The following is a 17,647-nucleotide window of genomic DNA, read 5'->3' as shown; positions in this document are numbered from 1 at the left end:
ATTTATCTTTTTTAAAAAGGCAAAACTTTTTAGAAAGAGAAAAACCAAGGGTCCCAAACCTCAATCTACAGGGTAATATTTGGCTGAAAGGATACAGATTTTGAAAACAGTGGATGAGGACACATTTGAAAGGTATCCATTTTTAAATTTTTAAAATTTCACTTTTAGATAGAATCTCTCCATATACAGACTGTGCCAAACTGAAGGAAAGTCTCCTAGAAATATAAGAGACAAAGGATATTTGCTTATCATGCTGTGCCCCCAACCATTCTAGATTATTCAACAGCAATGTATCCGAGTCACCTTGCATAGGGCCAGATTTAGAATGCATACATTAAAACATAACTCATTATAGCATCTACTGCCAGAGTTTTCACCCTAACCACAAAGCTGGAGTGGTCGGGCCTTTTTTTAAATAAAAATAAAACAAGGAAGGTGACAGGTGGCTAGATATTTTCACTCCCACTTTACAGAAGAGGAAATGAGATACAGAATGACAAAGCGAACTGCCCAAAGTCACAGAGCCGATGAGAAGGTGAGTGCAAGGGCCATCCAACGCGATGGTTAGGGGTAAGGGTTTGGGAGTCAGACAGACCATTCTGTCACCCACAAGCTGTGCAATCTTGGATGAGTAACAAATCCCTCCGAGTCCCCGTTTCCTCATCTATAAGATGGAAATGATATTAGTATCCATTACTCACTTGGATGAGTGATGCTTAAATGAGATAATGTACTCAGCAAATGGTAGCTGTGATTTCTCTTAGGAATAACTCTCCTTCTATATTACTACTTAGGACCAGAGAAGAGTTATTTTGAGGCTTAGTCCACTGTGGTTTCTACTGGCCTCTTCCAAAAGGACACATTTGTTAAATGGAAATCACAGTGGAACATATTGCAGGCAATGGTCTAGTAGACACATGGAAAAGAATGGAATTCACCCTAATGCAGTTCCAAAAGTCGCCCAGCTTTATGTTAAATGTTTCTTGCCCATTGGAGCCTGTTCCCTGGAATTCCTTCGGGCCTGCAGGACTGGCAGGACTGGCAGGCCTGTGCTGCCGGGGAGAGCTGGGTCAAGGATGCCATGAGACCTGCTCTGTCCTGGAGGCTTGGCTGGCGGAATCCATTCTGAGGTTCCCTTAGTGTTCCCTACTCACTTTGGATGACACGTGATCTCCTATCCAGGGAGATCTTCTTCCTGAACCTGTCAACAGGGACCTTGGGCCTCATACTCTCCCCAGGATTCTCTTACCCTGGACCAGGAATTTCTCAACATGCTCCACACAGAACAATAATGAAGGAAGACTGCCCATGACATTGTCCCTAGAACACTCACACACTCAAAGCCTCTGAAAAGTTCTACAGCAGAGAAATCTCTCTGACTTGGTCCCACCCAGCTTTTCCTCACATTTACTTGACCACGAAACCCTTTATTCATAGGACTTAAAACATCCAACACCCACTTTGCGAAAGGCTGTCACACACCAAATCTGGAGCACAGCTTCTGGGGGCTCTGGCACTCATGGGGCTTACAGAGACGACGGTGTGATGGGGTTCACATGTACTCAGAGTGTACACTTGTCATAGCTTAAGATGAAGCCTAAGAAGGACCTCTAAGTCAATATACATACCCGGAGTGGGATGCCCACTTCATCCATGGAAACATCGCTTAGGTCCTGAGTGCTCTTCACCACCCGCCTACTGTCATCCTTTGCTCTTTTTTCAGCAGCCTTGCCAGGTGAGGTGGGTTTTTCCTGGGTTGGTGCTGAGTCCTGCTCTCCCACTCTTCTTTCTGAGACAGGATCTGGAAATGAAAAGCAATTGTTAGCTGAAGCTCTTTTGATAGCTGCAAAACAGAACACTCCTGAACAGGCTAGCTGGGGGGAAGCGTGTCTGCTAATTCTCAACTGGAATTAGTTCTGCTTAGAGCAGAGGTCAGCAAACTTTGGCCCATCGGCTGGTTTTACTGGAACACAACCATGCTGATTCCTTTACATATTATTTATGGGTGCTTTTGCACTACTATGGCCGAGTTGAGTAGCTGTGACGGAAACCATATGGCCTGCAAAGTCTAAAATATTTATCATCTGGTCCTTAAAAAAAAAAAAAAAAAGGCTTGCCAACAGTGTGATCAGAGCTTTGCAGAGGTATGCACATCGTGCTCTGGTCAACTGAGTAGTTCTGATTGTTCTAGAAATTAAGGAACAGGTAGAACCACAGGACGGGGCTAAACATTACTTGAAAGTTTTTGATTCCTCTTGAGGAAGTCACTTAACTTTTCCATGCCTCAGTTTTCCCATCCAAAAACAGGGATAACAGTTCCATTGGCAAGCTCACAGCAATGTGGTGAGAAGACTTATCAGGATAACTTATGCCAAAGTATTCAGGAAGCTGTACATTGCTAAGTGTACATTATAGATTATTTTTGTTCAAGATTGGAAGATATAGAGCACTAATAAAGATACCAGATATGACCTAAGATTATAAAATTACTTAATAGAATCTGGCTTCCAAGCTATGACATTTATTTATTGGGCAGACATTGCGCTCTACCTTGTGGACATGAAGGTGAGCATTCCAGAATCTTAGCCTTCAGGGAGCTTACAGTCTAGTGGGCAGAAAAACCAAGTGAGCCAGCAATGAGAATGCAGGGTGACAAGGGCCGATTCTCAGAAGAGAAGCCAATCAGACTCACAGGAAGTGAAGGGTGCTCCAGAGGAACAGCTTAAATAAATGCTTGGGGACCTCTGGACTACTGAGCTAATTATGTGCCAAGCAATGCACTAAACTCTTCATATACATTCTCTTATTTTATCCTGCCAAAGATCTATGAGGAAGAAACTATTATCGCCTTTCTTTTTTTTTTTTAATAGTTAAAGGATCAATACACAGAGAAGTTAAAGTACCCTGCCTGGGGCCACACAACCAGCTCATAGCCAAGCTGTGATGTGGCCTAATGTCCACCCGACTCTAGCAGTCCTCTCTGAACCACATCCTGCCTTGCCTCTTTCAAAGATGGTACCAAGGTTTCAAGTCTGGAAGCCTGGCCTAAGCCAAATGGAGAAGTTAGAATTGGGTTAGGAAAGGGAGGGAGAAATGGCTTCTTCCATTCGGACTACGGTAACTTTGAGAAGACAGCAAGATACTCAAGTAGGAATGCCCTAGAGACCCCTAGAGGAAATATGGAGGGGCCCAGGTGAGACACCCTGACAGGAGTGCAACTTTGGAGGCATCAGCCCAAAAGTGATGGCTGACGCCAGGGAGATGGCAGAGCTCAGTGGTGGACAGAAGCAAGGCCAGAGGAAAGAGCTAAAGTCATGCATGGCAGGACACCACAGTTATAGCTGCAAGGCAAAAGAATCCCCAAAGGGATGCAAAGTCATCCGAGGGACAGGGGATGAACCAGAAAAGTACACAAGGTGCCACTGAACCAGGGAAGACAGAACTCCAAGAAGTGGGTGGTTAAATGTCTCAAAAAAAAAAAACCCAGAAATTGAAGCAGAAGAGGAGGCGGCATTAGATTAGGCAAGAAAGAAGTCACAGGAACACTCTGAGGGAGCAACTTCAGGAGGGCAGTGGGGGTGGGTGCCAGATTGCACAGAGGGTTGAAGGTGTAAACAGGAAGTTGGGGGAGTGAGTGGGGAGTTCAGCACAGAGGAAGGAATGTGCTAGATGGTAATTCAAGAGGTCAGAAGATTAGGGGCAAAAAGGTTTAAGCCAGCTGGGTGCCGTGGCTCATGCCTCTCAACATATCAGGAGGCTGAGGCAGGAGGATTGCTTGAACCTAGGAGTTCAAGACCAGCCTGGGCAACATAGCAAGACCCCATCGCTACAAAAAATTAAAAAATTAGCCAGGCACATGCCTGTTGTTCCAGCTCTTGGGAGGCTGAGTTGGGAGGATCTCCTGAGCCTGGGAGTTCGAAGCTGCAGTAAGCCGTGATCATGCCACTATACTCCAGCCTCAGCAATAAAGCAAGACTCTGTCTCAAAAAAAAAAAAAAAAAAAAAAGTTTAGGCCAAGGGAGCCTAAAATCCTATCAGTGAGAGTGAGGCCCATGAGGTAAGGATGAAGGGCATCAAGATGTGCTGTGGCAATTAGTAAGTGCTCAGTTAAAACCTGCTTATTGATTGACTGCAGACAGGTTCTCGTCTTTGAGAAAGCAAAAGGTGCAGACTGCTGGCTGGGGGACTACACTTGCGTGAAAAGGAAGAATGTGAGGACACATGCAAAGTTGTGAAAAAGTCAGAGATGTCTGTGAGTGGAGGAGACGCTGTAGAAGTGGGGGAAACTGACTTCAGCATGCTCAGGTTTTACAACTTTCAGTCTCCTCCATGGGGTCGTGACTGCCCACATCCAAATGATTTCTAAGCTTAGCAAGTGCTTCAGAAAGCCTGATCCCTGGCATCATCACCGTCAGTGTCAAAGGATGTTAAGACCAGATTGGCTTTATGGAATGAGTTCTCATGCTCCCAGAAAATTCCAACACGAGGCCAAGGATTTGGCAGAAAGCCTGGAAGTGTAGAGGGATTTTGAGTTACCCAAGTCTACCCTTAATGTGGCTCTGCTGAGCATTCTCCTCCCACCTGGAAAGGCCTTCTGTTGAATGTGAGCAGAAAGGAGCAGATGAGGCTGAGTTCAAGCTCAGTCTTACATGGTGCTTTAAGATCATGGTGAGGATCACAGACATGCCATACTCAGGGTCAAGGCAGGTGACTCTAACAACAATCAAACCTGACTGCAAAAATCAGGCTGATAGTCCATGGATTTCTCCTAAAGCTGTCAGTGTCCTTTTGATCTACAAAATGTAGACCTGAATTGTTTTACTTGAAAGCTTGTGGTCATGTGACTCATCATTGAGTGGATTTCAATATACAGAGAGCCCCTGAAGAAAAAGTGTCACATTATATAATGAAAACCCAAAGTGACACTTAACTGTACCATGCAGGTGACAGGGCCAGGTGTTGACATCCGTATTACAATAAGGGCTTGCTATTTTCTCAGTAGGAAAATGCTGATCCTTCACATGACATCCTGGGGGCATTTCCTTCTAGTCTTTTTTTTTTTTTTTTTTTTAATTACACAGGGTCTTGTTCTCTTACCCAGGCCGAAGTGCAGTGGCATGATCATGGCTCACTGCAGCCTTGACCTCCCTGAGCTCAGGTGATCCTCCCACCTTTGCCTCCCAAGTAGCTGGGGCTACAGGTGTGCGCCACCACACCTGGCTAGTTTTTTTGTATTTCTGTGGAAATGGGGTTTTGCCATATTGCCCAGGCTGGTCTCAAACTCCTGGGCTCAAAGAATCTGCCCACCTCTGCCTCCCAACTGCTTGCCTCTGCCTCCTAAAGTGTTGGGATTACAGGTGTGAGTCACTGCCCCTGGCCCCAGCTAATTTTTTGTAATTTTTTTTTTATAGAGACGGGGTTTCACCATGTTGTCCAGGCTGGTCTCAAAGTCCTGAGCTCAAGCAATCTGCCCGTCTTGGCCTTCCAAAATGTTGGGATTACAAGTGTGAGCCACTGCAAATCTAGCCTCCTTCTAGTTTTATACTGTGCTTTAAAAGGGAAGGTTCTGGGCCACCAAATAAATGACAATATTGACAACCTCAGATGGGGCGTCTGTTTGCAGGAGGTGGGATAGCTTCCCTTTTCTTCATACTGAGAGCTGCTGATTGAGGATTATAGCAATGCTCACACTTCTCTGCAGAAGAACGATGGCCTCTCTACACCCTATGCCAGCCTCTCTCTCCCAGCCCTTATTATCCCATCTGTCTCCCCAAGGGGACTGAGAGGTACCTGAAAACACCATGTAGGCTTCATTCCCAGATGACTCTCCCTGAACATCAAGCCTCATGGAGACTCAACAAAAATCTGCTACAGAGAGGGAGGCTGGCAGCCCTGGAGTCCCGTCCCCATAGGTTATGGCTAAGCCTTACTTGCTCTAAGAGACTAGAGAGTGCCAACCCAGCCAGCCCTCTCTGTTTCAGGAGCTCCTGAACAAAGCGGTACTACTTCTTTTAAAGCATAAACTAATATTTAGTGAGCACCTACTTTGGGCCCCACTCTATCAAACATCATCAGCAGATCTGTCCCAAAACTCAGGGAAAGCAATAGGATCAGTCTTATTTTAGAGCCAAGGAATAAGCCTGAGCTGCCAGCATGGTGGAGCCACCCTTACTTTTTTTCTTTTTTTGAGACAGAATCTTACTCTGTCACCAGGCTGGAGTGCAGTGGCACGATCTTGGCTCACTGCAACCTCTGCCTCCCGGTTTCAAGCGATTCTCCTGCCTCAGCCTCCCAAGTAGCTGGGACTACAGGAGCGTGCAACCATGTCCAGCTAATTTTTGTATTTTTAGTAGAGACGGGTTTTTACCATGTTGGCCAGGATCGTCTCCATCTCTTGACCTTGTGATCCACCCGCCTTGGCCTCTCTAAGTGCTGGGATTACAGGCATGAGCCACTGCGTCTGGCCCACCCTCGCATTTTTACATGTCTTTTCTCAATGCACAAAACATCCTCCCCATTCCTGTCACAATAACACCTCCTCCAGGCTGAGGCAAGGATTACCACCCTTGTTTCCCATATGAGGAAACTGGCTTAGAGGGATGAAGTCACTCACACAGAAACACACAGCTCCAAGAATAAGGAGCTAGGACCAAACTCTGCATCTCCTAACGTGTGGCTAGAGGCCTTTTTCATCTATTCTACCCTTCTTTCAAATTCCCACCCACAGGAAGGAGCCCACAGGAGCCACCTTTTTTTTTTTTTCAGAGCCACCACTCTTAGCAACCTCGGCTGGGGCCAGGGAATGAGGTGGGCTGGAGAGTGGCAGCTGGAGGAGGGACAGCCAAGGACACCTTGAGGTCAACCACAGCCTGTCTTGGTCTCAGAGCCAAGTCCTGATAAGGCTGAGAGGGTGTGAGAACCCCATGTCCTCCCCACCCAGGCTCGCCACCAATCACAGAACAGCAGTGGCATGAAGTTGCACAGAAATCATGTAGCAGCTGTTCAGAAAGCAGTGGCTTTTGTTATCCACCAATCAGTGATTCTTAACCCTGAAATTCATGAGTGTGTGCAAATCCATAGAAATCTTGTGCACATGTTTACATGTGTGTGGCTTTTTTTTTTTTTTTTTTTTTTTTTTTTAGAATCAATCTATTGCCTTCAATAGCTTCTCTCAAGGAGTCCATTAACAAAGAAAAGTTACACACTGTTGCACCACACTATTAGCAGCTTAAGGGCAGCACAGTTCCCTGATGTAGCCTCAGAGCCCCGCGTAGTGCAGGATACAAAGGAGGCCCTGAATACAATGGTAAGTGAACCCACAGAGCGCCGCCTGGTAACAGGAATGCACATCTATTAAGCCATGCATCTATTAAGCGGCAGCTCAGTGCTGAGCTTTTAATGAGCAGAATCTCATTTGATCGTCATACAACCTGGGAGGCACTACTGCTTTCCTCACTTGACAGTAAGAAAATTGAAGCCCAGAGACTTAGATAACCTGCCTGAGGCAGCACCAGACCCAGAATTCAAAGCAGAATGGCTACAGGAAGCCACAAGGAAATAGCTACACATTCCCCTTCCTGGGTTCCCTCCCTACTCTGACATGGTCCCAATCCTACACACTTTATCAAGGGGTGAGCTAATTATATTTGTATATGTCTGATTATATTTGCAGTCACTCCCCACCATTGTCAACTCTTGCCACCTGCCACACTCAAGTGTGGTCAGCACAGAGGGCAGCATTGGCATCACCAGGGAGCTGGGCAGAAATGCACATTCTCTTGGCCAGGCACCGTAGCTGGTGCCTGTAATCCTAGAACTTTAGGAGGCTGAGGGAGGAGGATTGCTTGAGGTCAGGATTTGAGACCAGCCTTGGCAACATAGTGAGACTCCAGCTCTACAAAAAAACTTAAAAAAAAAAAAACTAGCTGGGCATGGTGGTGCACACCTGTAGTCCCAGCTACTCAGGAGGCTGAGGTAAGAGGATCACATGAGCCCAGGAGTTCAAGGCTGCAGTAAGCTATGATTGTGCCACTGCACTCCAGTCTGGGTGACAGAGCAAGACCCTGTATCCAAAAAAAAAAAAAAAGAAAAGGAAAGGAAAAGAAATGCAAATTCTTACCCATACCCATTAAATCCAGATCTCTAGGGGGACGGCCCCGGAACCTGAGTTTCAACAAGCTCTCCAGGAATTTCTGATGCCAGCTCAAGTTCGAGAAGCAGTTTTCTCACACTGCCTTCTGGGCACTGCTGGTCTGAAGGTTCTCACCTGGACCCACCACCCCAGGGGCATCTACTGGCATTTGGGCCTGCCACCCAAAAAGGAGAGAACTTGCCCATATCTCCCAACCCCTGACTCCTCACATCCAGAAGGGAGACAGAAGCAGCAGAAAGATGACCTCTTCAGAGAGGCCTGCCATAAACACTGCATCTAAAGCTGGACTCCTGGTTCTTTTTAACCCAGAACATCCTGTTCTTACCCATCAATGCTCTTATCACAGTTCCATGGGACATGTTTACTAGTGTGGCTCACTGGTCTGGTCTGTCCACCACCCTGCAAGCTCCAGGGAGGCAGGAACTATGCCTATTTTCATCATCTTGGTAGTCCAGCAACAAAGAGTCTCACCAAGACATCAGAGGATCTCGGAAGATATTGCTGATTGAACATCAGGCGGTGACCGGAAGATGGTTTCAACAGGAACAGGGGTTAACACATAAATAAATATTTCTCACCTACCTGAAAGGCTACTGAGTCGTTTTTGCTGTTCTGTGATAAAAGAATACACAGTGTAAGTAAGATTTATACAGCACATAGTAAGACCAAGAAGCCCTGGTATAACTCGTTAGGATCTCAACCCTGAGTCCTCACTGTCCTCTGGACTTCAATGGTACAATGTGCATGCAGCCAGCTGACCGCAGGGGTATTAGCGTGGCTTCCATTATGCCAGTGTGGTGTCTCCCAGCCCGCCCCGCTTCCAGATCTACACCAGGATTCAGGGGACTGCCACAATTTTCTAGCTGTTTACATCTTATCTCAAGATGATTCCATGATAGAAGAGAATCCACCCAACCCTCCAGCTTCAAGTGAGCAAGACCTTCTATGACCCCAGTCTTGGTACCTTTTGAGGGAAATGTAATTATAATCACAACCATGGCAGTGACCATCTCCTGAGAGCTTGCTAAATGCCATACGCTGTTTTAGCGCTTTTGCAAATAACACTTGTAAACTTCGCAACAACTCTAGTAGTTGGGTATGATTATTCTTTCCCATTGTACAGAGGAGGAAACGAAGACCTGGCCTTAATCACTATAGTAATCTGGCTTGTCCAGAGTACAAGAGAAATCCTTAAAAAATCAGCAATGGCCGAGAAACTTCAGATAAGGGGCACAAATTGCCCAAGATAACATTGAAAATCAGTTGGATCTAGAACCTGGATCTCTGACTCCTAGTCCAGAGTTTCATTCCAATTCTAGTCATCAAGACCTTGCTGGTCCTTGGCATTGAAGGGTTATTGGTTTCTTGCCATCCTGGGCATTCATGTGGAAGGGAAGCCACATCTTCTTTGTGGAGTCCTATGTGTACGTGCTATGAGATGAGAGCACAAAAATGACCTTTACCTTCCACAGCTGCTAAATATAAAGCAGCCACATAGATAAAAATAGAACATTTGCCAACCCGTGGGTACTGTCATCATTCCCCTTGGCTGCGTTCCCACCCTCCTGCTACAATCAGTGTGAACCAGAAGTAAACAGCAAGCAGCCCAGGAGCTCACAGCCTGGGAAGCGGTGCCTGGCCACCTCTGCCACGTGGATGAGGTTTGTACTGGCTGAACGTGCAGAAGCCCAGTGCAGCTCTGGCCTCAGCTCTGCCAGCAACTTTCAGACGACAATGGCCAATTCACTAAAACTCTCAGCCTCAGTTTCCTTGTGTATTATGTCAAAGGGCCCTATTGGTACTAAGGGGACCTACGGTTCCCACACACTACACTGAAGGCTGCTGAGCTCCAGCTGGCAGAAGTGAATGTATTCCACTTAAAAGATCATGTTGCCAACATGGCGAAACCCCATTTCTAATAAAAAATACAAAAATTAGCCAGGCGTGGTGGCACACGCCTATAATCCCAGCTACTCCAGAGGCTGAGGCATGAGAATTACTTGAACCTGGGAGGCAGAGGTTGCAGTGAGCCAAGATTGTGCCACTGAACTCCAGCCTGGGTGACAGAGAAAGACCCTGCCTCAAAAATAAATAAATAAATAAATGAAAAAGACCATGTTGGCCAGGCACGGTGGCTCATGCCTGTAATCCCAGCACTTCGGGAGGCCGAGGCAGGCAGATCCCTTGAGCCCAGGGGTTCAGGATTAGCCTAGGCAACATGGTAAAATCCCGTTTCTAAAAAAAAAATTTAAAAATTAGCCAGGTATGGTGGCACACACCTGTGGTCCCAGCTACTGGCATCGAGAGGCTGAGGTGGGAGAATCACCTGAGCCTGGGAGGTTGAGGATGCAGTGAGCCATGACTGCACCACTGCACTCTAGCCTCAACAACAGAGTGAGACCTTGTCTCAAAAAAAAAAAAAAAAAGAAAAAAAAAGGCTATGTTGTCTCCAGTTTTGAGGTGTGAAATGGCCTTTCTTTCATAGGATGACATGCAACACAGATAACAGTAGCCACTTTCTAGTGGTGTTATTTTAAAGCATTACAATGAAAAACCCTAGGGTGATCCCTACACTGCTTCATGTGTCCATAAGTCTGGGAACCTCTGAGCTCTAGTTCTCAATGTGGTCGGTGGACCAGTGGTACTGGTATGCCTAGCAAGCTCGTCTCCTCCACCCCAAACCTCTTGAGGCTGAACCTGCAAGTTAACAAGACTCTCAGGATCCGACGCACATAGACTGAGAAGCCCTAAGCAAGGGGACCCACGCACCTCTTTTCATCCTGAGAGTTTTCTGATTCAAAGCCTCCCTCCCAGACAGATGGTAAGTGATTCGCCTTCATACCCATGTGGTGTGAAAACTCAGGAAAGAGGGGGAAAGGGCTGTGTTGTTCACAACCATCAGCACCAGGCCAGAGGCTCAGTGCCCCTCTGTTTCTAGTAGGGGTAAGCTGGCTTGGAGAGAAAGGATTATTGCCACAGTATGCCCTGGGACGGTCTAGGCAAAAAAAAAAAAAAAAAAAAAAAAGGCAGGGAGGGAGGCATTTTTTAGGATGACAAAACTAGAATTCCAGAAGTGGAGTAAAGTTATTCCCTCAGGAGACTTTGCAATAATTAAGAAATTATTTTTATGGGTACTGTTTATGAAGCAAAGCAGAGCTGCCAGGTTAGGCAAATTCCAAAGCAATGCCAAAAACGCTTGACCTAAACCCCATTTATGATTAGTAATACGGGGCTGAGCCAGTGAGGCTCTTCTATTCTTCTCGACTCTTCCTGCCCCACCTGCTTAGTGAACATATGGTTTTGCTCTTTATGGAAATCTATCATTTAATTCCAAAAAACGAATGTCATTACTTGTATCCTTTTCTGAAGGATGTGTGTCTCAGGCTGCACAATTCTGATTTTTAAACCCAAGGGCAGGACTTGGACAACAGAGAAAGGCAAGAACCAAAGGCATTTGGGTAAATAAAAGGAATCCATCTATTCAAGGAAGAAACAAAAAGGAACTACAGGCATTTCTGTGCCCAAAGATGTCTCACTAGGTGTCCTCAGAGGGACTTGGCAGAAGCAGCTGACATTACACTTGGCATTTCCCAAAAATCAAGTTGCCTTGGGAATAAATCCCATTTTTAAAGAAACTGCCTGTCCTTCTGGGAACTAACTTAATTCTGTTTGACTGAATTTTTTTTAAAAAATATGAGTCACAAGGAAGTGCAGAGAAACAAAATTTCACTTTGTCCCGCATTACAGACACCTTCTGGGCAAGAAGAGCCATTGCCAGTAAGGGGCATGGCACTGCTGAAGGAGAATGGGCTCCTGCATGGTTCCGTGTGGGAGCTGGGGCCCTTTTTTTCAAGAACCCAGATTCATGGGTGAAAATTAAAACAGGAGCCACACATAGTGAAAAAATAACAAAATTACTAAAACAACCTTAAGATTTTAGTGGAAAGATCTGAAGTGAAAGAAAATATTTTATTCATCTGCTTTTCAAGTTAGAAGCAGGAAACAGAAAAACTCTATTTAGTATGGAAAACAATTAAAAATAGACTCCAGTCCCATTCTCATTCAAATTAATGCAGAGAGGAAGGGGGAGTGGGGAGCAGTGGAGGAAAACTATGAAGTCAGAGAGCACAGAGTCAAAAGGAAGATGTGAGCTCTGAACAAAATAATTAAACCTCCACCGTTATCGGAAATTCAGACTAACGAGCCCTTTCTACATGAGGAAACAGCTTGAAAACCTTACATTTCGTGCTGCAAAGGACTTTTGTAAAGAGAAAGTTTATTCCTGTATGGAATTCCAAAAAGGAAAGCTTGGGATTTAGAATCATCGTCTGGAATTTTAAAGCAGAAGGGTCAACATATACCCAAAGAACTTCCGCTTCAAAGCTTCTCTGCTTTTCAGAGAAGCAGAAAAACCAACCAGAAGCAGTAAGAGACACTACAGAAAACAAACTCTAAGCAGAGCTGCCTAAAGCCACATAGTACAGAGACAAACAGCTGGCAAGAATGAAGGCCAGTGAGTCTTCAAGAAAAATTCAATAGTCTCTGTTTTCAAGGTACAAAAACGTGTTTTACATTCCAGAAAATTTTCTACACAATATGTTTTCTTTTTTAAATTTGATACTCAAAATTCTGCTCTAAATTTCATTATGTCAAAAAAACTAAATCATTTAAGATACTACTTAAAAGAGGTATTATTGTACCTAGATTTTCGAAGTTAAATCTCTATTACCATCAAGAGACACAAACTTTTTCCTTTCTCCTTTTTTTGGCGTTACAATTTGAAGAAGATAACCATGAACACCCAAGAAGTGGAACGAACCCAGCTTACTTATTCAGACACCTGATATCACCTCAAATCAGGGGCCTCTGTCTGTCTGCTGGAGTTTATTTTATGGGCCACGAGAGTGAGCAAACTGGGGCAAATGGCCTTGGGAAACAACGAGATTTGTGAAAATTTCTGTGAAATAACGGAATTTCTGACCCAGGTATCATGGAATAGCTATGTTGATTCCAGTGGGCTGGGAGTAGGGCACAAGCCTCTCTTACCTCGATTGTGTTGCAAGAGCACAATAGTAGGATTGACAATCGTTGTGGAGGGATAGGCGGATGAAGGCTTGCTAACTGGTGGAAAGGCTTGGGAATCAGTTCCAATAAGGGAAGAAGAAACTTCATTTAGTAGAGGACTGGAATCCTGAAACGAACAAACAAACAATGTAACTAACTGTAAATATAAAAAGCTAGTGTTAATGTTTTTTAAAAAGAAGAAATTTAAAGCTTTACAATGATCTTAATTACAAAAAGAAATGCTATCAATGAGATACATCATATCATTAATTCCAGTTAGAAGTTTAAGCCGGAATGCTTATTCTCTTTGTTGGTATTAGTATGGGGCGGAGGAGAGAGAGAAGGTGAATGTTACTGCAAGTCTCAGCAACATCATTCATTAGGTCCACCTGCTAACAGTTGTGGGTCAATCCGGTTACTGAAAAACCAAATTCAAATCCAAGTAGAATAACATGCAAAACCCATGCAATTCCAAATGTGATCCAAGAACAAGAGCTGGTTTAATTGGGAAAAATCAGGGAAGTTTAGTACACTGTACAGAGAAATGTGAGACAATGTGAGGACAAGAAGACATCAATGTAAGAACAGGGAGGAGTTGAGCAACGGTTTTTTTCAGAAAGCTACTCTTAGCATCAGCATCACTGAGCAATTTTACTGATGCTTGCTTCTGAGATTTGGATATTATCCTATCCTACTGTGACATTTTTTTCACTCTAATATTAAAGTGACAAAGATCCCTAAGACTTGTGAGAATCCTGATTTTAAAAACCTGAGGTCTCTGCCAGAAATACCAATAAAATTATTAATACTAACATTATAATCTGCCTATTGGGGATAATGCCAGTCTTTTAAAACAAAATAAGACCCCAAAAGGTACTAAGGATATTTAGACAGTTTCCTTCATGATATCTATACATTTCTATTTTTGAGTTTATAAACCATAAATTGAGGATGCTTTTCTTAAAGGGCTTTAAGAACAAGATTTTAATAGTTACTTTTGAAGCAATAATTATCTTGAAGCAATAATCAGAGATCAACTCCTGTGAACGTACCCACAGGATGAGGGCCACCCCCTCACTCACACCTAGCCCAATGCCCTGCAGACAGCAGGTGCTAGTAAATGCCACGCGAATGACAGGCAGCATCTTTCAGTAATGGTGTGTCTGAGCAAATGTTTGTAGCAAGAAAACAAATGCTTATCAAAAGAGGATATGGGCATCAGCACCCAGGACAGCTCCCAACACATAGTAGGAACTTCACAACACTGCCTAGGTCAGTCTATCTCTTCTGAAAGTCCGCTAAATAGCCGCCACTATTTAGTTATGAGGGGCAGCTCAATGTCATGAATAAAACCTTTTCTCAAGACTTGAGAAGCACAGTATGATTTTACACAGAAGTGCCTAACCTTGATTCCTCCATTTAGAAAGTGAAAAATAATTACACTTTTCCTAATTTATCTCCAAAGTGATATAATTATGATAAATGACGTATCACTAAAAACTGCCTGAATGCATCCAAAGAACACAAAATATCAGGTATACAGCTCTTTAAAGTATAAATGCCTAATGTGATGTTTGGGTGGATCATATGAGCATTAAGCACTTTACAAATTTTACTTTGTGTCTTATTTCTGGAACATCACAAAAACAGCTATTGTTTAAAATAAATCAATTAACATGACTTTTATTCTTCCTTCCTTCTCTCAACTAGCTACAGATGGAGCAGGCATCAGCTCACAGCTCAGACACCATCCAAAGGGGCTCCTCCTCTTGACAGAGGAAGAAGAGGAATCCAAGTAGTTTCCTTTTTCACCTCTGTTACCCAGGGCCAAACCCAAAGCTATCAGGTCAAACTGAGGTCCTTCTGGGAGGTCTACACCAGGCTGATTAGTCAGGTTTGAGAAATCGAGGACACTGTCCCAACGAATCTGTCCTGGCACACCTAAAACCAACTCGATATGAAAACTTAGGTCTACACAAATAAATTATAGGATACACAATTAAACTACTCACAATGGTCTATGAGGACACTAAACATAAGACACCTTACCTGCTACTCCAGGCAAACATAATCCATGTCAAAGGGAAGATGCCTGAACTCCCCAAAACAAGAGTGGCTTCTAAATTCTAAGTTCAGCTGAAGGTAAAGGGGAATAGATCAGGGAACCATTTAGCATTTTTCTCCAATGGGACTGAGCTGCAAAATTCAAAGCTAGAAGGATATCCAAGCCCATGGGCCGCATTGGGCCTGGTGCTGACTTAACTACACTGCACAGCACTAGAGATTTCAGAACAGGCCCCAGCTCAGGACGTAACGGTTCCCAGCTTTGATGTGTTTGATGCCTCATTATAATTTATCTAATAAGCCAAATAAAAAGTTTCCTTCCTGCTTTCTGCATGACTGGCTTCAGCTTAACAAGCCATTTGGAACAGTTTTGCAGGCATACATCTTTACACAAAGGGATGTCAGTAAACGCTTGGTTCCATCAGCCAATTGCATGACCCACTACATGACTGTATCTCAAAATGTAGTGTGTGGACCCCAGCATCTGAAACCCCTGAGCACTTGCTACCAAGCGAGATTCCTAGGCTCTTCTCCAGACCCACTCAGTCGGAAATTCTAGGAGTATAACCTGACGGTGATGATTTAAACAAGCCTCTCTGACCCTCAGATGATCCCATGTACACAAAGCTTGAGAAGTGACCTCCTACTCCAAAAATCCCTTTGAGAACAAGGCCCTGACTCATGGTTGTACCCAGGGTACTTAGCAGAATGCCTAGACCATGGCAGAAACTCAATGATGAATTGTTAACTAACCAGTTACTTCCTTTTGAGTGACCCTGGTCCTCATTTGCCAGGAGAAGTCCTCAGCAACATAGCTAACATTCACTAGGCACCTTCTGTATGTCAAGCCCCATAACAGGAACTTTTACACTCGATCCTACTGAACCCGCAGCCCTGTGAGTAGATTCACGTATTCCCATATTACAACTCGCAATGAAGTTATCAGGTTCTCTCAATTCCCAGGGCTCCTAAGGAAAAACGAGACCTAAGCACTTTGACTCAGCTTTTTCTCTAAGCAGTTGGGCTTTCCCGGCTGTGATGGGAACTCATTCCCCCACCCACAGGATGGGACCTGAGGCATCAGGGCCCTTTGACTTCCCGTGACCACTGGTGCACTGTTTTGCCACAAAGCCTCCTGGGACCTTCTCCTTAGGGGCCCTAGCAATTGCCTGCCTTTTGAGGTAAAAGTCCTAACATTTGTACAGGGCTTTCAGACCCACTTGCTCACTTAAACCCAACTCTCTCACAAAAAAAAAAAAAAAAAAAAAAAAAAAAAAATCCTAGTCTGTCATTTCTCTATACTACAGAGAGTTTATTTACTCACTAGGTCAACAAGAGAATCAGAGAATCTCTTCCTCCCCGAGATCTCCCCGCTCCCTGGCAAGCAGCACCCACCACGCCTGCCGTTGCTTTTCCCTATAATTCTTCAGCTTTCCTCAGCTCTCCACATGACCCCCCGCCTGGCCTGTGAAAAGCATGACCAGTCAACATAAAGGCCACAGATGCTGTCTTCTGAGAGAGAAAGATGTGCATTCCCAACAGGACAGAGCAGACGAGGCACTGCAGAGATGGGGAACAGCCCCGAGAGACCCAGGGAAGACACACGGGAAGCATGCACACTAGTGACAGGGGACACGGCTCCAGTCATCACACAGGCACAGCGGCAGCCAGTGCTGTCCTCAGAGCTCAGTGCTTCAGTGAGAAACGGAATGTGACTGCTAGGAGGAAACATTCAGAAAAGCCATGAGGAGGGGAGTCCGGCAAGCTTACGGTACTTGAAACAGCTCCCGTGAGGTCAGGCTCCGAGACTCTGCGGAGGTCCTCCGGGGCAGGAGGGACCAGCGGAGGTGGTGGTGAGAAGGATGGTGGCGTCTGGCTAATGGGGGCAAAGGAGCCAGAGGTGCGGGCTGGCTGGCTGTGGTGGGGCCACCTCTGCAGATGAGGGGGAATGAAATCATCTAGAGTCGGGAAGGTCAGAGGTGAGGCGGCAGAGGCGGTCGCTGGGATTGTGGGGACGCAGCCAAGAGGCCCCAGAGGTGCTGGAGGTCTGGCAGTGCCTTCTTGCCCTCTGTCAGTATTAACCAGGTAGAGAGGGACAACTATTACCTCCGGCTGGGCTGCACTGGAGGAAGTGGCATCCTGTGGAAATAAGGGGGTCGTTATGGAAAGGGGTGTGATACGAGGAAAGAATTCCATATTTAAACGGTTGAGAGTGGGCATGCAGTGAGGTACTCTGAGAAATATTTAATCAGTGCCCTTTCCTCAGAGTACATGAGACGGTCGGAGCTGGCCAGCTGGCCTTCTGACACTCCATGACACAGAGGGAACCCCATCCAACTCCGCTTTTCATCCATCTATTTTTGAATC

The 17,647-nt window shown here is 45.1% G+C and overlaps 1 protein-coding gene across 50 annotated transcripts in view; it reads right to left on the bottom strand.

The window, feature by feature from the left end:
- The window catches only part of SORBS1 (sorbin and SH3 domain containing 1), a 251,023-nt gene that overhangs the window by 83,903 nt on the left and 149,473 nt on the right, over window positions 1-17,647 (bottom strand). For 33 of the 50 annotated variants that reach the window (XM_032136009.2, XM_058436189.1, XM_058436190.1 and 30 more), the window contains 4 exons: window positions 17,051-17,419; window positions 13,199-13,343; window positions 8,735-8,764; window positions 1,629-1,801 (listed from right to left, as the gene is read on the bottom strand). In XM_032136009.2, coding sequence (XP_031991900.1) covers window positions 1,629-1,801; window positions 8,735-8,764; window positions 13,199-13,343; window positions 17,051-17,419 — 717 coding nt within the window. The remainder of the gene's footprint in view (window positions 1-1,628; window positions 1,802-8,734; window positions 8,765-13,198; window positions 13,344-17,050; window positions 17,420-17,647) is intronic. The other 17 variants (XM_058436184.1, XM_032136106.2, XM_032136192.2 and 14 more) reach the window with 1 other exon arrangement.

This window comes from Hylobates moloch, unplaced genomic scaffold (genome assembly GCF_009828535.3).
Source record: "Hylobates moloch isolate HMO894 unplaced genomic scaffold, HMol_V3 SCAFFOLD_3, whole genome shotgun sequence".
NCBI lineage: Eukaryota > Metazoa > Chordata > Mammalia > Primates > Hylobatidae > Hylobates > Hylobates moloch.
This window is presented reverse-complemented; position numbering and strand designations above follow the sequence as displayed.